General features: G+C 39.3%; 1 protein-coding gene across 2 annotated transcripts in view; it reads left to right on the plus strand.

Moving 5' to 3' along the window:
- Positions 1-1723: 1723 nt before the first annotated feature.
- The window catches only part of LOC134225457 (ras-related protein Rab6), a 67327-nt gene continuing 46291 nt past the window's right edge, over positions 1724-22759 (plus strand). Inside the window, exons 1-2 of one of the 2 annotated variants that reach the window (XM_062705543.1) lie at positions 1724-2482; positions 4225-4283. In XM_062705543.1, the coding sequence (XP_062561527.1) occupies positions 2413-2482; positions 4225-4283 (129 nt within the window). In that variant the 5' untranslated portion in view covers positions 1724-2412. The remainder of the gene's footprint in view (positions 2483-4224; positions 4284-22759) is intronic. The other variant, XM_062705544.1, reaches the window with a different exon arrangement.

Here is a 22759-nt window from a genome sequence, read left to right on the forward strand (position 1 = left end):
AACATTTGCAAAAGATGCTGAACAGAGATTCGTTTTGACAGACGCCGCGTTGATAGTTCGTTATCCGATGACCGGGTTCCGGGAGAACTCAAGCTCTATCTGGAATAAGGGCGAATGTCGCAAGAGAGAATTCTCTTCGCCGACTTCCCCTCTTTTAAATTAAAGTGACAAGCAGATGATTTCGTAGCGGTTTTTCCCCTCAAAACGAAAGAAAACAATGAAAACTTGCATTCTGAGGTGATAAACCGCGATGAAATCCACTGCTTGTCACTTTTATTTAAAAGAGGGGAAGTCGACGAAGAGAATCCTCTCTTGCGACATTCGCCCTTTTACCAGATAGAGCTTGAACTGTCCCATTGCGTAAAATTTCGTCCATTCTTCTTCTTGCGCCGATTTTTTTGTTTGCCACGGAGATTCCGCTTATTCCGGATAATGGTTACAATTCGCTGTTGGTTTACGCTCCTCGCAAGCTTTGTTGTTCTGAAATAGAGTTTAACATGCAATAATTCCAATAAATTTTAATTTCATCAACTTACCAGAAGTAATGATGAGAAGTTTGCGAGTTTCAATCAAAGAAATCTAAATCAATTTACTAGGTACAGACACTATACAGAAGATTAAATAAAACTCGCAAGCTCAGCAATCAAATAAAAAATAAAATGGCGAATCGATCTCACCAAAGTCACCGATCCATCAATTTGACCAGTGTTGCGAGATTCAAAATCACATTATCATTTAATGCGATATTACACAAGTTTTGTGTAATGTTACACTTGACAATCAGCATATCTGGGTTGCATTCATTTCTATGTGATATTCAACGTGTTAATGTTCAAATATTACACATAAACAACGTAGAGGAAAATGATGGATCTGATTTAGTGTAATTTTTGGGCGATGTAATATGACATCCAAAAATATGCAAATGTACATAGGAATTTCGGGTTCACATCGAAATTTAGCTACGTCGCCTGAATTACGTTGAGGCATATTACAATTCTTTTTGCTGTGTATATAAAGCTCCTTTGATATAGATATTAACAGTTACTATATGTCTTTATTTTGTCTTACAATATACCCGATGGTTTTTTACTATGCGGGTAACTATACCCCAACCATAATTCCAATTCCCTGCAGGTAGATTTTCAACTTCACATGATACGGTTGTATTATTGTTCGAGTTAGAAATTTGTTCATGCGAAGTTGAATTTTGGTACGGTTAACATTCTTAACAACACGCTCATATGGTCGAGTTACAGAAAATGGTTATCATTATGGTCAAAACTTTATCCAGAAACAGTTAGCGTATGGTCCTAGTAACCATTCTGATTATGGTTTAAAGCGGAACATATACCGTACTCTATGATGTTCTTTTATGGTTTAGAATATGCGGGTTGAATTAAATTGACTTGCCAAAAGTTAAACTTGTTCAACTTTCTTTTCGTTCAAGTCAAACTTTCTGTCAAAAATTGTATCTCGTTTTATTGTCTCAGTCGATTCTTTGGTTTATTTAAGGCCAACTTTCTCAAAGAACCCATATTTTTTGACGCCTCTAACTAGTTTTAAAATCAAAATAAAAACCGAAAAAGTTGTGTTTCACCTTAAAATTTGAATTTATTTATTTATAGAAATCTTGAATTGAACAACCATTTTTTTCGAACACCTTGCAAATGACAGTTTCCATTGCGTTGTACCTTTTGTACTAAATCCTTGTTTTCCACTTCGCGAAGACGACGGCTGCCAGAAAAGTGTAATGTCACTAGTTTTTCACTGGAGAGCGAGCTACGCGAATGGTTCAGTGGATTATTGGCGATTTTACGTGAAATAAAGTGCGATTCAGCAAGCCAAATATCCGGTAAAGGCAAATCCGTTGAAAGTGGTCAGTGCAACGGTTCCGTTTCCGGTTAATTCGTTGAAATACGGCGCTGGTTTGGATGTGAAAAAGTAAAGTTATTCCATCGGGGATTGGCATTCGGATCGGACGGGTGAAAGAAAATTTCTCCTCAAGCGTGAAAAGGTGCGGAATCCAGCCAGCCAGCAGCAGCAGCAGCGGTAACGACGGCAGTGTTGTGTTGTACAAAGAGCGAAAAAAACGAAGGAATTGGGCTGTAGTTGTGTCTGTGTCCGGTTCGGTGCAGTGAGAAGTGAAGGAGGAAAATAGTCCACTTTCAAGCGAAAGGTTCGAAGAATTTCCAGAGGTCCCTTCGGAATCTTGGATTTGGGGGCCTGGTGCTGGAAAAACAACATAAGCAATTCTTCTACAAAGCAGTGTAGGATTCGTGAAATCATCAGTTTGTCACGGTGAAGAAGTGATTGAATAAAACAGTGCAAGTGTTCCAACGCTAAAAGCGTGAGTCAGGGAGAAAGAGCAATCCAGAACCAGCAGAAGAGTGAGAAAACATCGTAGCGACAATGTCGTCATCCGGCGATTTTGGGAATCCGCTTCGGAAGTTCAAACTGGTCTTCCTGGGCGAACAAAGCGGTAAATATCTTCTTGGTCTAGTGATAAGTTGGCTCCTGGAAGCTGGGAAGTAGCACGGAAGCCAGCAAGAATGGTAAAACGACACAATCAGACTGTGTGACGTGTAGCCTTTTTTTCTTGCTGTCTGTGCGGGCAGTAGCACTCGTCTAGCCGAGCTTCGTAGGGTGGTGGATGTCTTTCTCTCCTGTATTTCTCATCTTCTCATCGGTAGCCCACCATGGTCAGTTTCGACTATCGGGACGGCGGGTGCGGATTCGTTCCTTTTAAAGAACTGAATTGAGGTGTTTTCGGGGTGTGCTTGATGATGACTAATGTCCACGCGACTGAAGCTGCCACGGATAAATCAATTTAATTAGTTTTTACGTAAAACTCAAATGACTCGGACTAAATGCATGACATAATGTTTTAGTTTTTATGCTTTGATAAAAAGCGATTGCTTGAAAGAATTAGAATAGAATAGAAATGTATATATACATAATACAGTATGTAACTTTTATGTCTTTAATGTCACATAAGTATTAGAATAATTGCAATTATTGATCTCTTCAATTTGAGAAAAACAAACCTTTACTATCATCTTCCGATCGAACCTTGACTTTGGCTATATTGAACATGTTTCGTGGTACCGTTTGAAACTTCGTTAGAAAAATTTTAGATCCACTTTCCCGAAGGAATCAGGTCCCAAAAATTCCTTAATATGGGCTTCATCTTCTTCTTCTTATTGGCATTACATCCCCACATTGGGACAGAGCCGCCTCGCAGCTTAGTGTTCATTAAGCACTTCCACAGTTATTAACTGCGAGGTTTCTAGGCCAGGTTACCATTTTTGCATTTGTATATCATGAGGCTAGCACGATGATACTTTTAGACCGGCACCGGGAATCGAACCCAGCCACCCTCAGCATGGTCTTGCTTTGTAGCCGCGCGTCTTACCGCACGGCTAAGAAGGGCCCCATATGGGCTTCATATCATGTCAAAAAGTGGCCATTTGTTCGGGGAGACCAGGTCTCTAAAATTCCGCGGAACCAGACCATAATCCCTTCAAAATATAAATATTTCAGGCGACATAAAAAAAAAACAAAAAAAAACTTTCTGTGCTGTTTTTTCATAGCTTATCAACAAAGAATGACAGCACATCCAATAAATTTATATCCCATCAAAATATCGTACATCTAGACATAAAGGACAACATTAACTTCTTCGCATAAATCCACAGTGCAAGTGTACATCCAAACCTGTGCAAACTAATCAAATATGCATCATTGTTCTGCATTCGCAACTTTCTTCACGCTGTTCCCATATCGTACTGTGCCATTCCATTCAGCATTGTAATAACGACTTTCCACTCGGGTTCCGTTTAATTCGACCAACGTACATAGAACCTGAATCTGCTGCGACGACCTTATTATAACCCTTCAACCAGCGGCGGCGAAAGAAGATCTCCCATTCATTACGTGTCAACACGCGACACCCCAAAACGTTTGGGAGGACTCCTACCCACCGACAGCAACGGCGGTAATAATGAATCTCATTGTTCTCGTCTTTCACCTCACTGCTGGCACCGACAATGGCAATTTCCCAGCTTCCCATTCGCCACCCTCGCCAGTTTGGTCGGGGTTTTCTTTTATTTTTTATTCACATCAATCTACTTATATCAATGATAATGATCGTTGTCATGTTTTCTCAGTTTTCCCCCATTGTTTGAATTCTTTCATTCTGTTTTTTTTTGTCTTCTCTTACAGTCGGAAAAACATCGCTGATCACTCGGTTTATGTACGACAGCTTCGACAACACATACCAGGTAAGTGTGGTACAAAAAAATTTAGATAGGTCGTTGTTTATGTGATAAAAATGTCGGTTCAAACAACGAACCAATTCAAAATTCCAACTGTTGGCGGTGATAAACTGCGCCTGCAGTTCCGTTTCGGGTTGTCGTGGCAAGCACACTCAAGTGTTCCCACCCAGTTACGGGTCTTCTCTGTTTACGTTTCTTTATTCTCGTTATTTTGCACTATTTATGTGCACCCCACCTGCTGGCCCTATGGTGGCTCTATCTAGTAACGGAAGCAGTGGAATACCACTTCCGTGATGTACCTAGTCCTTGAGAATAGACCATACTGCGAGGAATTATTCATCTAGTTATAAGGGTACGTTTTTCAGGTTTAATCGGATGCAACACAGCACCGGTAGGGCGACAAAGGTGTAAAAAGGAGTACAATAAATTTATGTAAAAAAAAACAGTCATAAACTGATTTAGCGCATTCAAATGATTTCTATCCTAGTTTTTGTTTTCTATTCGTCTCTTCAGAATCAAATCGTATAGCATTTGCGCTCTGAACGAATTCGGAATCATTATTTTTTTGGTGTCTATCTAACTGATGACAAATGTTATTATATCTATCTATGAGACAGATTTTATCACAGTTCTGTATCAGAACCTTGCAACTGTATAAACATGTTAGCACTTTATTACTTACTAACTTACTTCTGCAATGGCTCTGTTGACGCCACCGTTCGCCTAAAGCCTTGAATTCCGTTCCTCCGAGGATGGCAAGGCCTATCGAAGCTCCTGGGCCAACGTTTCGCTGCCGAATGATCTCGAGTAGTTACTTGGTTTCCAAAGAAGAATACTTTTGCTACTGGGCGACCTTTGAATTGCTTTTAGCTACTTTTTTCTACAGTCAAGAAGAAAAGTTTTCACTTAAGCAAATATCCCTGAACTATATTCACCTTCACGATGTCACGGGTGTTGTTCGGATTCATTTACGAGAACCATGGAGTGATTTTTATACTTGATTTATTCCTGATTCTGTTTTTATCCTCTCTGTCCGATTGTCAATTCAACAATAACTCAAAATGCTTCTTCCACCTGGCAGCCACCCCTGCTCGGTCGGTCAACAGATTTCCGGATCTGTCATTGATAATGACTGGCGCCGGTGCGCTTTTATTGCGCATGTTGTTGATCGTTTTGTAGAACTTCCCTCTGCCGCATGGTTCTCTCACGTCAAGAACCGGTGATGCTGGACGGCTTTACGCGAAATCTTAAATACCACCAGATAGTAGTCAGAGTCGATATTTGGACCTCGGAAGGTCCTCACATCTATGACATCCGACCGTCCACCAAAACATGATCGATCTGAGAACACGTTTCGTTTTTGGGCGTCTCCAAGTGTGCTTTCGAATATTCTTGTCAAACCTGTCCTAGGCAGGTCCACAGGTCGCACCCCCTCACTCTAGCTGATGTCATAAGGACAACAGTGCCCAGGCTACACTACCAACTAAGAACACAACCCTTAACTGGCGATCTATTGTCATCGGCAGACCCGTTGAAGCGTGAGACTTGGAACTTGTGAAGACCAGGGCTATGTTTGTCGCTCCTTCCCAGATGTCTACTCACCATTTCCAGGGCTGTTACAACAGTTGCGTATTTTGCGGCTCTCACGTTTTTCGCGAATTTCGCGCGGACTGCTTTGTCTCTTTTTCGCTGCAAAGAAATTAGAAAACAACAAGGCCAGTAAACGTCAAATTTCATGAAGAATGAAAGAGAAAGAGATTCTTCCGTGCAGTGCCCTATGGCCGATAATGTCGCGACATCCCTGGTTGCAGTCGCTGACAAGTTCAGTGCGTGTTTTCTCTTGTTTCGGACAGCAGAACGATCGCGCGATCTGCCGAAATATTGTATTCTGCATTGCGCGGCCGGTAATAAAGTTAAATAGTTCAGTGCGTGTTTTCTCTTGTTTCGGAAAGGGAGAAAAATGATAATGTGTTTCTTGTCCAGTCGTGTTTCTCCAGTAAGCAGAGCGATAGCGGCCGGTAGTCGAAATTTAGTTTTGCTTTGTGCGGATAGCAAAACGATCGGCTGGTCACCGAAATTTTGTTCTGCATGATAATGATAATGTGTTTCTGAGTAGACATCGAGTAAGCGTTGTGCGGTACGTGTTTTAGTCGTAGTAGTTAAGATATGGAATCAGTCTTCGGGAGAATACGTAAGACACGCGTTGCTTTTCCATTTTTGTATCATCATGAATATGGCGTCGTTCAAAAGAAATAATTAGTCGCTTACCAAGGCGATTTCCAATATATTTCCTTCCCAACTAACATACTATTCCTTTCCAGAGGAGATGCAGAGGATTCCTCGGTCTCTTGTAGCAATGAATGTCGAACTAATTTCCCTCCCTTTATCCATCGTTATTGGTCTTGAATTAAAGAAACTCCGAAGCATGTACAGTGAGAATAGTTTTCTAGTCCCGAGAAAACTATTCAATTGGTGAGCTGTGCATTATTTGTTGTTTCTCGACAAATCACGACTAGCAACCACGATGGGTACAGTCAATCAAGCTAAGCTATATATTCCTTCGGGATTTCAATAAGAAATTGATTCGGAAATTACTTTTGGAACTCCTTTGGGAATCAGAAGTTCCTTTGCAAATTATTGTATTGTTATATTATTATTTCTATAAACATATCTTGGGAAAATCTCAGTCCAATGCATTTTAAAATTCCAAGTAAATTTCCGTGAAAATTTAAAAAAAAATCCATAGGTTATTTTAGAATTTTTACGGACATTGCGAAATATTTCCAGTGGAATATAAAAATTATTTTCTATGCAAAGTATGAGCAATTATCTGTAGAAATTTCAAAATATTTAGTGGGGAATTTTTTTTTTTTAAACCCGAATTTATCCACCAGTGGTGATTATGCCTTTCTCGATTCAATGTGTTCAATTCGAATTAGTATGGTAAATGCAACATAACTTGCCTACATTTTGGCGGTTAAAAGCTTTGATGCGATTATATCACGAAGAATTACTCAACTATGAGAGTAATGGATTGCGTCACGGCTAAATTGATTAATGACTTAAAGTGTGCATGTAAACAGCGTATTTGTTAAAAGAAAAATAGAAATATTATTCAAACCGAATGACTTATTACCAAACAAAAACAATAGTGTCCAACTAGGAAAGTTTCTCCGTCGAATGAAACTAGTTGCACTCGAATCGGACAAGTCCTTCTATATGAAACGTGTTTAACATTAAAAAATTCCCGGGGCTACACACATCCACACACACACAGACAGACGGACATTTACTCAGTTTGTCGAGCTGAGTCGATTGGTATATAACAGCGGTTCTCAACCTTTTTCTTGAAAGGTACCCCTTCAAACTTTGGCATTACTTGAGGTACCCCTGCTGGAAAGTAGGCTTCCAAGCCTTTTGAAAGAATAATTTCGAGCCCTTTGAAGTGAGGCTTCCGAGCCTCTTGAAATAAGCTTCTGAATCTCTCGAAAGTAGGCTTCCGCAGCTTTTGATAAAAGGCTTCTTAGTCTCTTGAATAGCGGCTTTTGAGCCACTTAAAAGAAGGCTTCCGTTGCATCTTGAAAGGACGCTTCTGAGCCTATTGATAGAAGAATTCCGAGCTTCTTGAAGGGAGGCTTCCGAGCCTCTTGAAAGGAGGCTTTCGAGCCTCTTAAAATGAGCTTTCCGTGCTTTTTGACAGAAGGCTTCTGTTCCTCTTAAAAGGAGGCTTCTGAGCCTCTTGATTCAAGAGTTGAATCAAGAGTATTGAAAGCAGCTTCTGAATAGCTTAAACATATGCTTCCGCAACTATTGATAAGAGGATTTTAAGCATCTTGAATGGTGTTTTTGAGGTACTTAAAAGGAGGCTTCCTTTGCATCTTTAAAGGATGCTTCTGAACCTCTTGAAAGTATGCTGTCAAACCTCTTGGAAGAAGCCGAGCTTCCTTCCTAGCTTTTTGAAAAAAGGCTTCCTGTCCTCTCAAAAGAAGGCTTCCGAGCCTCTTAAAAGCAGGCGCCCGGGCCTTTTGAAAGGAAACTTTTGAGTCTCTTGAGAGGAGGCTCCCGAGTCTCTTGAAAGGAGACTTCTGGGCCTCTTGAAGGGAGGCTTCCGAGCCTCTTGAAAGGAGGCTTCCGAGCCTCTTGATAGGAGGCTTCCGAGCCTCTTGAAAGGAGGCTTCCGAGCCTCTTGAAAGGAGGCTTCCGAGCCTCTTGAAAGGAGGCCGAGCCTCTTGAAAGGAGGCTTCCAGGCCTCTTGAAAGGAGGCTTCCAGGCCTCTTGAAAGGAGGCTCTGAGCCTCTTGAAGGAGGCTTCCGGGCCTCTTGAAAGGAGACTCTGAGCCTCTTGAAAGGAGACTCTGAGGCCTCTTGAAAGGAGGCTTCCTGAGCCTTCAGGCCTCTTGAAAGGAGGCTTCCGCGCCTCTTGAAGGAGGCTTCCAGGCCTCTTGAAAGCAGGCTTCCAGCCTCTTGAAGCAGGCTTGAGCCTCTTGAAAGCAGGCTTCCAGGCCTCTTGAAAGCAGGCTTGAGCCTCTTGAAAGCAGGCTTGAGGCCTCTTGAAAGCAGGCTTCTGAGCCTCTTGAAGCAGGCTTCCAGGCCTCTTGAAAGGAGGCCTGAGCCTCTTGAAAGGAGGCTTCTGAGCCTCTTGAAGGAGGCTGAGCCTCTTGAAAGGAGGCTTCTGAGCCTCTTGAAGGAGGCTTCCAGGCCTCTTGAAAGGAGGCTTCTGAGCCTCTTGAAGGAGGCTTCCAGGCCTCTTGAAAGGAGGCTTCTGAGCCTCTTGAAGGAGACTTCTGAGCCTCTTGAAAGGAGGCTTCCGGGCCTCTTGAAGGAGGCTGAGGCCTCTTGAAAGGAGGCTTCTGAGGCCTCTTGAAAGGAGGCTCTGAGGCCTCTTGAAGGAGGCTTCTGAGCCTCTTGAAAGGAGGCTGGGCCTCTTGAAAGGAGGCTGAGCCTCTTGAAAGGAGGCTTGAGGCCTCTTGAAAGGAGGCTTCCGGGCCTCTTGAAAGGAGGCTTCTGAGCCTCTTGAAAGGAGGCTTCCGGGCCTCTTGAAGGAGGCTTGAGCCTCTTGAAAGGAGGCTTCCAGGCCTCTTGAAAGGAGGCTGAGCCTCTTGAAAGCAGGCTTGAGCCTCTTGAAAGCAGGCTTCCAGGCCTCTTGAAAGCAGGCTTCCTGAGCCTCTTGAAAGCAGGCTTCTGAGCCTCTTGAAAGCAGGCTTCTGAGCCTCTTGAAGCAGGCTTCTGAGCCTCTTGAAAGCAGGCTCTGAGGCCTCTTGAAGCAGGCTTGAGCCTCTTGAAAGGAGGCTTGAGGCCTCTTGAAGGAGGCTTCCAGGCCTCTTGAAGGAGGCTTCCAGGCCTCTTGAAAGGAGGCTTCTGAGGCCTCTTGAAGGAGGCTTCCGAGCCTCTTGAAAGGAGGCTGAGCCTCTTGAAGGAGGCTTCCGAGCCTCTTGAAAGGAGGCTTCCAGAGCCTCTTGAAAGGAGGCTTCTGAGGCCTCTTGAAGGAGGCTTGAGCCTCTTGAAAGGAGGCTTCCGAGCCTCTTGAAAGGAGGCTTCCGAGCCTCTTGAAAGGAGGCTTCCGAGCCTCTTGAAAGGAGGCTTCCGAGCCTCTTGAAAGGAGACAGGTGTTGTTGACGAAAATATCAAAAAGTTTTGATACTGCATCTCTTTCTCCCTCGTTGTCGCATTTGCTGTATAATCCTCTAATTTAGTATAGTTTATGATTTCCTATTTCATTCAATCTGTCTGCGTTGTGCTCACTTTTTGAACTCTTCTTCCAATTGTGAGGCTCATCCATCCTTGGTGTCAGAAATAGTTTTGTATAAATCAAAAATGAATTGTTGCACATACAGGTGTTGGACAGAATGATCGGTACAGGCAACATTTTATCAAAATTCAAATGACCATAACTCCGTGAAATATCAACCGATTTCTTTGGTTTTGACAGCTTTCGACGGGTAAATCAGTTGAGTTTTGGAAAACTTGATCCATGAAAACTTGAGTCTATGTCTAGACCTCCGGATACTAGAGATAAACCGCATCATTTGAGGGCATGTCAAAAATGCTATTTTTGAGTTTCTTTCAGCTGATATATCCGCAGAAGTTTACTAACCACGCGCTTGGCTGTGAAGATCTTGGAAGAAGAATAACATTTTACAATTACTGTTTAACATTAACTATTCAGTACCGAGTAGTAAGTAAGAAATAAGAAAAAATCGCTCAAGCTTTTCTTTTTTCCTATCCAAATGAAATTCTTCTGAAGTTCTTATGAATTTCCGAAGGAAGATGTCCTTAGTTTCCAGAGTAACTTCCTTGGTAATTCAAAATGGATGTTCAAATAAAATTTCTATGGAAGATGAAAAGAATTGATTTTGGAAACACTGAACTCATTGTCTCTATCAATTTTGGAAAATCCTAAAAATATCAAGTGAAAAAAAATCGCGTGAAAATTCGGGAAATTTTTTTTTATTATTTTGTTTTTATTTTATTATTTTATTTCTAATTTTTTTTTATAAATATTTTATTGAGGAAATTTAGACTCAAGTAAACACTTTTGAAAATTCCGAAGATTGTAGAAAGTTGAACAAATTGTCCGCGCAATATAAGAATACTTTCGGACCAACGCACACCTTTAAAACAATTGTGATTCAAATATTTGCTCAGAAACACTGCGCCAGCCTTTATTTCATGGGGTACCGCTTGATGCAAGAACGCTGTCTACGAGAACATTAGCGTGCGTGCTACAATAGATGGAACCGGTTTCACGCAATCAGCCATATCTCTGGTGTTTGTTGTCCTTTCTGTGAAGTTAGCGTAAGGAAAAGGTCTAGTTTCTGCAAAAAATATAAAAAGGGTCAATATTTTACCCAAGTAAAAAATACAAGCGTTCAAAAAATAGCAATTTTTGACATGCCCTCTAATAATCCGGATTATTTCCGGTATCCAGCGGTCTGACCATGGATGTGAACTAGTTTTCCAGCACTTGATTTATTTTTCCGTCGAGCGCTGTCAGAATCAAAAAAAGCGCTATGTCTACAAACTCAGATAAAATGGCTATCCCTATGTAGTTCAAAAACGAACCACACTCGGAAGCCTTCCATTGGCTTAGATAGTTTAAACCTCGAACTTGGGGATGTATCTCAACCAGAAGTTTGATACTTATTTATGATTTTGTGTGTGTTACTTCTACGTGAAGTTAAACGATTTACAATGATATGGAAATGCTAATATCAGAGGCGACTCCTCCATACGTTCTACCTGTTCATGGAACAGGTAACCATTTTTAGGTCAGAAGTAGGAAATTAATGTCTTGGCAATTAATTATTAGGGCAAATAATTTACTCAGTAAATTTTTTAAACAAAGTTTCACGTAATATTTCCAATGATTTTAACATCTAAACATCTAAAGAAACAAAATATTTCGTAGGCAGATCAAGTTAACGCCACATGCTTGGCGTACAGTCAATTTGCAGCTAAATGTGTGTTTCCCCGACACACCACACCCCATCACAAAGAAAGCTTTTGCCAGTCGTACGATCCATAATGAAGAACCAACAGCAGTCAAATTTAAAGTTTTGCGCCATGACAAATGATTTGAAATAATTTCCTCCTTGGTATGCTCACTCGTTCTCCGCGCGCAGAGAACCAGCGTGAGCGTTGCCAGCTTTCTCCATTTCCTCATATCATCTTCTTTCGCATGCAAAGCAAGCACGTTTAGATGCAAGTTCTGCTATGCGCGCAGCAGGAATCGAACCCGTTCGACGCGCGAGAACAATCAACGACGCGACGCAGCTTCGGTTAGACTCGATCGTAGTGTCGGGCTGTGCTTTGTCGAAAGGCGCACCGCGCATGATTTCGTTCATACTTCGATGATTGGAAACAGTTTGTTTTTCTTTTTTCTCCTGATGAATATGCAATGCATCAAGAACAATATTAAATTAATGTTTGCGTTTTCAAAAGAGACATTAAATAATGCTTTTTTACGAATACTCAAAATCAATCAACATAGAGAAAAAGGTATAGTTTTCACTAAATTTGAAGAATTAAATAACTGGAACACATTTCAGCTTCTAAATGTGACTCATTGGTCGTCACAATCTGGGGTCGCATCAAACAATAATTGTATAATTATATACTAATTATATACTATAATTATTATACTAATAATGGTTAATAACATTTCTTTTATAGCAACAAAATATGTGAGAGTTTAAATATTAGCGGCGATGGGACCCGTGTACCCCGAATGGTGGAATGAGCCGATTTGAAAGATCTCTATTCTGAGCAATATCCAGTTATTGCCAACTGTTACCAAGTTAGATTTTAGACGACTTGCGAGAGTTCAAAATTTTAAGTGCATCTAAATTTAAAACATTTTTGTAACAAAAGAGATTAATAAGCTATTTATTGTTTTGTAATTCCTTTCTATTTAAATTGTTTTTTTTTCTAATATTTGGTTAAGTTGTACAAGAAAAGGTTGTAATATTAGATTAAATGCACAACTTTCATTCGAAACCACTCAGCTTGATGAATCTTTTTTTTATCAGCATGGTAGAACAGGTGTAACAAAAGTCCACGAGACGCCCCTGGCTAATATCATCTTCCAAATTTAGACGTACATGTTCATGATAGAATTGTCTTGTCTTGTCTTGCCTTGTCTTAGCACATGCACAGCCAGTATTGAAAAGCATCCTGGAAATGTTGGCTGTGTATCCGAGCATTTTCTTGTCAGCATTAATATTTGCAACATATCATAAATATGATACAAATATTAAAATGACCAGGCCCACCGTGCAGGCTTGAAATGGGAGATAATTCATAATTCACCGGCAATCAAATTATTCGGTAATGAATAACATGATCGACGAAGAGTTTTGAATTCGCGAAAGAAAGAATCGGGGACAACCGTATCAACCGTTTCATATTCAGGGGATAAATGAAAGCGTGACGTTGGGAGTGACATTGCTAAGAAGATTAGTGTTACTCCTTGTTGATACAACTTCTAGGGATGGAACACAGGCATTTCTCCCATATGTCCTGGCTCTTATGCCTAGGTTAAAGCGCCATTACTCGCTCTCTGAAACGAAATAATAAAAAAACAAAACGGATTATTGAAACACTGTTGAAAAAAAACTACTATATAAATGCAATATATTTACATTTTACACATACTTACAAACTGCTTACAAGAATCAGCATTTAATTTTCCGGAATAATTATAAATTATTAGCTATCGAAGCTCCACTAAACTGATCAGCAGTTGAATGCTCAGTAGAAACAGAACATGAATTGGCTGCCTATGAAAGAAAATACTAATGTGTTTGATTTGCACGAAATATATGACAAGAAATTACAATATCGATCCGCATCTACGTTAAAGCCTATTAATGGCAATTTAAATAAATATATTATGCAGAAAGATGAAATAAGTAGCTAGTTCCAGGGGTTACAAAGGGTAGCATGTGATACAAATGCGTTACACAGAATGCCTAGAAATCGGATTGAAATTTATCTTAACAAGAAAATTCACTATCCGTTTCAAATTATTGTAATCTGCTTTTCAGATTTCACATGAGAGCGATAACTCACTCACTCACATGCACAATCACAAGGAGCAACAAGTATCCCACAAAGTAAATTTGAATTATAGAATTGAGTTGAATCAGATACTGAGAATTAGAGCCCTCTACTGAGAATCAACTAATTATAATCGGAAAGACAAAAACTAAAAATTTGTATCGCCCATTTTTGCAACTCGGACCATTGCCGTTTTTTTTTAGATTTCAATAATTAGGTACTAAAACTACAAACTACGCAAATATGTACACTTCAAAAACGATATTTGAAAAGTGTCGGTCTTACCCACAGCTCCAATCCAAATGAATATACATTTAATTGCCCCCTCTTATGCCCTGTCCATGGATAAGGGGCTTGACGTTGATATTTCAAGTGTCTTAAAAAGATTTTTATTTGATTTTTATTTTTGTTGTTTAATAGAGTGCTTTTTTCAAACAAAGGTTAAGTTCAACACTAAATTAAAAAATTAAGATATTTTTCCACTTTTTATATCTCCTTCACAAGAATATCGTTATTTTAATGGTAATGGTTTGAAAATAAGCTCCGTAGAGAAAGTTTTATCACATCTTACTTAAATAAGGTCAACAGTTATACCAAACACTTGAGGTACCATGCCTCCAAGTTAACTAATGGTTAGTGTCGCACGATCTAACAACAACTGCCTATTGGTAAATTTGGAGGTGCCGGCAGGGCTCAGTAGGGGTCTAACTAACATAACTCTAATACTAACAAGACCCTGAAACAAACGCTTATCCAAATAGCATACATCTATTTATACTTGTAGTAGTAGCTAACAATAATTCATTTTGTACCCGTATAGCTGAAGTAGAATTTTAGTAGTGAAAAGTAGAATTTGTAGATTTACTAATTTGGCATTGGAGATAGTGAATGTATCTATTATATCTTCTCGATAATCTTTTTATATTAGTCTCTCTAGCTGCATGGATCAACGCAAAAAAACTGTTTCTCTCTTCCTTCTATTAGGTTAGTTAGAAAAATTAGCGGATATATAGGGGACATGACTTAGTGTTTCTCGTATTAAGACAAATTCGCTGACCTTTACCTTATAATAAAATAAATGACCGATAGTAGAATAAATGACTGAAATTTAAAGATATAAAATAAATAATAAAAAACGAAAATAAATACATGACCATCGGTGGACAGAAAGATAAGAGACAGAGTTCTGTTTAGAATAGTTAATTGAGACCATTGCACTCACAAGATAGAGAATAACTAGTACCACTATTATTGCTACAAGACTAATAACTTGACCACTTACGGAAATGAGGATAGACCATATGATGCGTTCATCCAATATTATATTGAATATTGTATACCCTGAATCTGAATAACTGAATTTTAGACCTCATTATTTTAATAAATAATGAAGGTTTGAATATTAGAAAAGGGAACTTGACCAAAAAAAAGCAATTACGGAACAACTGGACAGAAATGTTGTATTGTATTGTATTGTATGTATTTGTATGTAACTATTAGACTACTGAAACTTTAACATATGACATTACTGTGACTGATAGGATACAATTAACTCGACGACGTATTGACAAACATCCGATACTCAACCGTGTTAAAATAAGGGAAGCTCTTCAATGTGTCCATTTATTACAATAGTACTTAAATTAATCTATTTTGAAACTACCCTACCAGAATGATATCATTACATCTTTATTCGAAATTGTTACTTGGAAATGGCAACAGTACCACCCGTTGTCAACATAGACTACTATTAGGTATTGAATGTCGGCTCCAAGTAACTAATAATTAAATTTACATGTTAACTACTTATTCAGAAAACATCTATGTACATGTTGAGCTTCCATTATTTGTTCGGTTTATAATTGACAGACTGTAGATAGAAAGAATAATGTATCGGTATGATCACAATACAAACCCAGGCCGCAGTGACCTAGTGAGCAACATAGCTTGAGTCGTCTGCTAGTATTGTGTATCACATGGAGAGCCCAGCCGAGATACCAGTCTATTAAGACTACAACTGGTCAACTCTCGAAAAAAAAAAAAAAAAAAAAAACATTTAATTGCCCCCTCTTATGGCATGCTGGTTTCAAATTAAAACTTTTGCTTATTCTGTTAAATTGTATAAGATATAACTTACCGGGTCAATCCTGATTTATGTCGTGTACATCAAAAGGTCCGTCTTTTGTTACCTGTATATGAAGATGCTTCACTTTGCAGTTGTTGATCCTTCCTCAATACGCGGATTGACACGCTATTGCTATACGATTGAAAAGGCCGAGTTCCACTATATACCATGGTTTATCACAACTGAAAACAATCAACTGTGGCTTTTCTTCATGCTTTTCTTACGTTTTGCGTCGTCAGCTTCGGTGATTAGTTCAGCATTGCAAAAACAGCCTCATTCTTGATTCATGTTTTTTTACAGGATATTCAACACTACTAGTATTAAGTTATTATTTGCAGCTTGACGAAACAAATGCTACGTTAAATTCTTCCAAATCTTGAAAACCAAAAATTGTGACGGAGAAGAATTTTGTCGACATGCCTCTAGCACGGCTCACTGTCGTACATGTTCATGATAGAATTAGAGGCGAAAGTATAGAATTGATAGTTCCGTTAGGATACGGCAGGCATGAAGAATGTTTTTATAGAAGTCGATTTGAAAGCGAGCGGAGGACAATATTTGTGATGGCACATATCGCACGACCTTCCTTCTGCCAAGCTCCTGTATGAAGAGGGAGGTAAGAGTATTACTGTGGAAGCTGATATATCTCACAAATATTGCCCTCCGCTAGCTTTCAAATCGACTTCTATAAAAACATTCTTCATGCCTGCCGTATCCTAACGGAACTATCAATTCTATACTTTCGCCTCTAATTGTATCATGAACATGTACGTCTAAGTTTGGAAGATGATATTGGCATTTCCATATCACAGAAGTTTGATGCTGTTCAAAATTTAGTTAATGGAAGTTATATTTTCTGTTGACCACTTATTGTGATACATGTGTCCATCCTTATGAATCAATAAACATTTTTGGTTATTCCAAGATGCAACAGATGAAGTGAATCACTTACGATAATATCTTCAACCATATCCAGCATTGGCAGCCATAAGAGAGGTGTTTCTACATAAACAGTCCTAGGTTTTCCATTCTCACGAACTTTGTAAACTTGATGATGATCATCGTACCCTTTGTTACGAAACCCGATATCTGTCCATTTCGGTGCAACCGTTGCACTATGGGGAAAAAGGTGGCCATTAATCGAAAAATTTACTATCTCCAATTTGTATAATTTATATATCATATGAAAGTATATACCCTAGATCGTAGTGTGCGCTGTCAGAGTATGGACTCCAAAATTTTTATTGCGTCAACATTTAATCAGATTTTTACAGTTGGTTGAAAAAGTTATTAGTTTCAAAGGTGCATTATTATAATTAGTATCTCTGTGAAATTGTATGTGTTACAAGTGCATAGTGATTATTAGTTGGAGGCTTGATCCGGTTTCAGCAGCCCCAAGTATATGCAGCTTTTGCTGCTGGAAGGCATTGCTCGAATGATGTGCTGCGTTTGGAAACAGAATTTTCTGGTCTCCGGATATGGTCTCTTGTAAAGTCGACAAGTGACAAGAATTGGTACGCGTCGAGCTGGAAACTGTCAAATAATTTCTTGTAAACTACCTAAAAGCGAAGTATCGTCAAGAACTCGTGTACGCCGAGTCGAATGTTCCCTCTCCCCTACCCAAAAGGAAATTCGGATGCTGCAGTAGCCATGACAGTAACAGCAACCAGAACTTCAAAAGGCACTAGCCCCACGAGAGCTTTCTCAGCAGCCAAATCAGCCACAGTTGGGCCAAAGGCTAAATAGAAACAAAATAGGATCAAGTGCAAACTCTGGATGAACTAAATTGGTGAGCACGTTCCAATTCTTCACTTTTACTTCTCTCATTGCTTCACCAATATATGAATTTGAAAAATTGAACACTAAATACGTACAGGGCATCGTCTGCTGCTATTGCCGCGGATATTGTGGGAGTCCCAGATATCCGGTTCAAGCTTTAGTTAGCAGCGGTGGCTCTTCTCGACCTTCTACTCCCTGAGTAGTTAGTACGAATAAGGGCGTCCTTGTGAAGTCTTGCTGTACCTGTTATGATCAACTAGTACATCCCATTCCCTACACTTCTGAAGAAAACTTCCTTGCTTCAGAAGTGATTCCTTTTTGTAGTACTAGTCTTCATAACAAAAAGGGCACCATTATGGAGCATGAGATCTGATCAAATTATTCGTAGTACTACTTGATCAACACCCCCGGCTGGGTGAGGGATAGAGGATGAAGCACACACATATATGAAAGTGTATACCCTAGATAAGAGAATGGAAAAATATTGCAGCGCCGTATTTATTCAGTCAAAAGATATGGGCTGCTAAAGTGAAAAAAGCTGATAAAAATAAAAAATTATTCCTAACTTTGATTTGTATGCTATAAAGCTAATTTTTCTTCACATGTAAGGTTTTATATACCGTTTCAAAGCTTAAAACTTTAGCTTTCCGATAGATTAGTTTGTTTTGCACGCGAGGTTTAATATCAAAAAGTTGTAGAAGAAAAACTTTAATTATCATAATTCTTTGCTATAAAATGGTCCCGCAAACCTAATGTCCCCTGATCTGTAAATGGAAGATTGAAATATAACCCTAGTACCACCTTCTAGTGAGTGATTTGCTTGCGCATATTTGCGCGTTGACGAGAACGCTGCAATCAAAGTTTTCTTGACAATTGTGGTTTTAATTCTCTATACCTGGTTATGATTAGATTATATGACAAACTTTTCCCATTTTTTTGAATTTTCCAAGCTTCCGAACAGTTTTAAAAAGTGTAACGATTTTCGTTTGCCCGGATAGAGCTCGATATAAGTAATCATTAGGACTAGAGAAAAAATTGAGAAGCAAAAGGCTGATGTGCCTTCGAGATCCTGTATAAAAACTGCAAACATTTATTCCGAATTGGTGCATTCTATTGACCTCTGAGCATTTCAAATGCTGCTCTAGAACAAAGTGCATATGACATGCAAATAAAAAGCTATTTTACTGCAAACTTTAATGCTTAGCGGTTACCTGGAACATTTATTTAGGATTGATTTCGACAATCTCTTCAAAAAATCATTCAAATTTATAATCCTAAATAATTTATTATCAATCCTTTGGGATTACGCTCGAGAATTCATTTAGACATTTCTGTGAAAACTCCTATTGACATTTGTTTGGGAGTTCCATAAGAAACTCCTTCGGAAATTCCTCGAGGTAATCCTTTAGAAACTCCACCGAAATCACAATTAGGTTCTAAACTAAACAGTTTCTCAACATTGATTTTCAACAACCGAACAATTTCGTAGAAGACGACAACTTCCTGAATCCCATAGATCCGGAGATATCGAACCGAACTGGTTGTTTCATATAGTGCCGCCAAGTGAAATGTATTTAGGAGCTGAGCAAAATGGATACGTTTGCCTACGTTTGACAGTTTTTCCATGGGAATTTGCTTCACTACGCCATAATATTTTTGAAATGTCGCGCCGTTTATTGAAAAAAATGTGACTATTTTCACCGGTGTTCCGTTGATTCCGTTAAAAGGTAGCCGCTCGATACCCGCCACGACATCGAAGTTGCGGGGATATAATTCGTCGTACTGATTATACTGTCGCAACCTGCGAAACCGAACGACTTTCAGTTCTATGTTCTGAGTTTACAATCAATACATAATCGCGAAATTTTCAAAACTAGGCATAAGTTTTTCATCGTCAGTAATTGTCGTGAATCAAGGTAAAAATTATATTTCGAAAATTGTCAAAATCAAAATGTTAGCTTTAGTTTGTTTTTACTACAAACACCTGCAGCGTGGATCTATCCCTGCTCATACTACTGCATGAAATGATTTCTTGTTTAAGCACTTTCATGTATAATATTCCCAGGAAACATGACTACCACGGATAAGCAAGCGAAAGAAAGTAGTAAAATATTGAATTTATTTTATGTCCACTCCATAAAGCCATTAGGTACCAGCAGCTTCGTGATACCACCATCATTCCCGGCAGTGGTCTAGTACATATCTACTACAATATCGATTCAATTTGTGACCTGGCAACTCGACCATCACCGATATCATCCCAATTTTTACGAGCTACCATCTCGTACCTCTGGAACGCGAAAACAAAATTTCTATCCCATAGGAAAGAATAGATCACCCGTAGCACTCGCAAATTATTTTCCAAAGCACCTTTTCGCCAGGAAGTGCAACCGTGTGGGAAGCTGTCGTTCGTAAAATTTATACAGCTATTGTGGCTGTTCCGAAGGTCTCAGCTCCAATTGGTAGCTCGTACTTGTTCCCAGTGTGACATCCGATAAATGCAAAACGTGCGAAAAAGCAATTTTCACAATTTCATCTTTCGCACTTTTGGCTCCCTTCGCAGTGAGTGTTGAACCAATAAACAATGGATGGAAAGGGGTACAATTGAGACCACGCTGAATTCAGATTGCACGAATAGTGGACGCTTCCGAGAATATGTGTTGAGGTTTGAGCTACAAATGATTTATGGTAGCTTTTCCGAAACGGATTAAGCTGTAATCCATTTTCAGCTCTTTTCGAGCATCGGAAGCTCGGTCCCTCCTCTCTCCAACCGATGTAGTTGTTGCTGCCGATGATCGAGATAATGTTTGAATACCAACATATTTTCCCTGTTGATTGTTGTTTTGACGGTCGGTGCTCTTCTGGAGCATGGATGAATGGCATAATAGGGATATGTCTAACACTTTGGTGTCAGGGTTCGATGGTACTGCCTGTTCGGGTTGATGCTGCTTTATTATTTATGAAACTGTAAATTTTAATCGCATTTTGCTCCAATGGGGGTGATTCAGATTTTAGCAGTGCCAGCCTCAGTAGAGACCGCATATATTGCATGGTTGATGAATTTGAAATATGCAGCTATTCATTCTTAGCTATTTATGCAACGTCAATATTGTTTATGAATTTTATAGCCTCCACTAGAAACCATGACTTGTCCTTAGAGCTTTACCTGGTAGCCGTTTCAAAACCAAATTGCTGTTGGGTAGACGTTTTATATTTCGGAGAATTTGTTGCATACGACGACGATAGTTGCTGCAAATGCCCATCAGAACTTTAGCGTGGAATATATTTTAGAAAGGTACCAGTGCGTTGGGGGCCCTTCTTAGCCGTGTGGTAAGATGCGCGGCTACAAAGCAAGACCATGCTAAGGGTGGCTGGGTTCGATTCCCGATGCCGGTCTAGGCAATTTTCGCAGTGGCGTTGCGTAACCTCACTTTTTACCTGTGCACTGACACATAAAGTGAAAATTTTGATATTTTGACAACCCAAATGGAAAAGAAAATTATCAGAGTCGTTTATACTAATCAAAATCCAGTTGTTCTAGACATTTCTTCACACCAATTCCTTAAATTAAAACTCAGTGCACAGGTAGATTGAGGTTAGTGAAACGCCACTGAATTTTCGGATTGGAAATTGTCTCAACTTCCCTGGGCATAAAAGTATCATCGTGTTAGCCTCATGATATACGAATGCAGAAATGGTAACTTGGCTTAGAAACCTCGCAGTTAATAACTATGGAAGTGCTTAATGAACACTAAGCTGCGAGGCGGCAATGTCCCAGTGGAGGATGTAATGCCAATGAAGAAGAAGATATTTTAGAAACAATAAATGTGATAAATGCGAAACAAATGTATTATTTTGGGAGCTATGTTAAAACGAATCGCAGCAATTTACTAACAAATATATATATATATGTGGAAAAATATCAATTTAACAACAATAATAAAAACTGAGTCAATTTGCGGTTTTAATGCTAGGCTATCAAACAAAAAAATGCACTATTATTATAGCTTATTCAGGTAGGGAGTAGGACCATTTGGGCAGCACCCCCTATTCCCGTCCGCAACGTTAATAACTCGACCGCGTTTCAACCAAATGGCTTGATTTTTTGTACATTACTAGAGGTCGACAGAAACTAACCATGTACTAAAAAACAAGTAACTCGGTTGTAATGCGTTGTGGACGGGAATAGGAGGTACTGCCCAAATGGTTCTCTACCCTATCTATTCACTTTTCTGCTTTTTTGCTAGAAAAATCAAACTAGTTATTTGAATTACATGAATTGGACTGTGGATAATTTTAACGAGAAAATATGCACACAACTACACAAACATGTGTTTCATGTTAGAAAGAAAAATGCTGCGCTAATTCCACTTTGATCTATTGATAGCATATATTTTGCATCATTAAATATAGTTTTATTTACAAGCAGATTGCAATCAGGTTTTGTTTGTCCTGTCTATGCTTTTGATGCTGTTTGAGGTTTAATGCGTATATTCTTCCTCGCAGCTTAAACACCCAACTAGAGCAGAGCTGACTCAATTATTCCGTTATTGGTAGATAAATAGTTTTTCAGACATATTTTGTATTTTATAGCAAAAGTATAAAAGAATATGGTTTTCACACAAAATAGCAGAATATACTAAAATATATCCTTGCTTGTCTCTCATTCCTACATTCATGATTTAGCATCACACCGCTCATCATTGCATTGGATCAAATATCTGCATATGCACCACAAAGCTCCAACAACAAAATGTTGATCAGCGAATGCAAATGGTAACAATTTGTAGTCTTGTTATGACTGTTGAACCAGACGAGACGAACAGTCCCACAGCCAACAAAATGGAAACTAATCAAACAAAGTACCCTTTTGCTCACATCGCCCCATTGCAGTGGAGAGAAAGCCACGACGCGATGGTACCGGTCCCTGTCGGGAAATAACATGGTTTATTCATCTACCGGTGTCATGACCTATCTGGACAGTCAGATATGTCACTCCACAAATCACATCTCTAGCTAAA

The sequence above is a fragment of the Armigeres subalbatus genome, chromosome 3, assembly GCF_024139115.2.
Source record: "Armigeres subalbatus isolate Guangzhou_Male chromosome 3, GZ_Asu_2, whole genome shotgun sequence".
NCBI lineage: Eukaryota > Metazoa > Arthropoda > Insecta > Diptera > Culicidae > Armigeres > Armigeres subalbatus.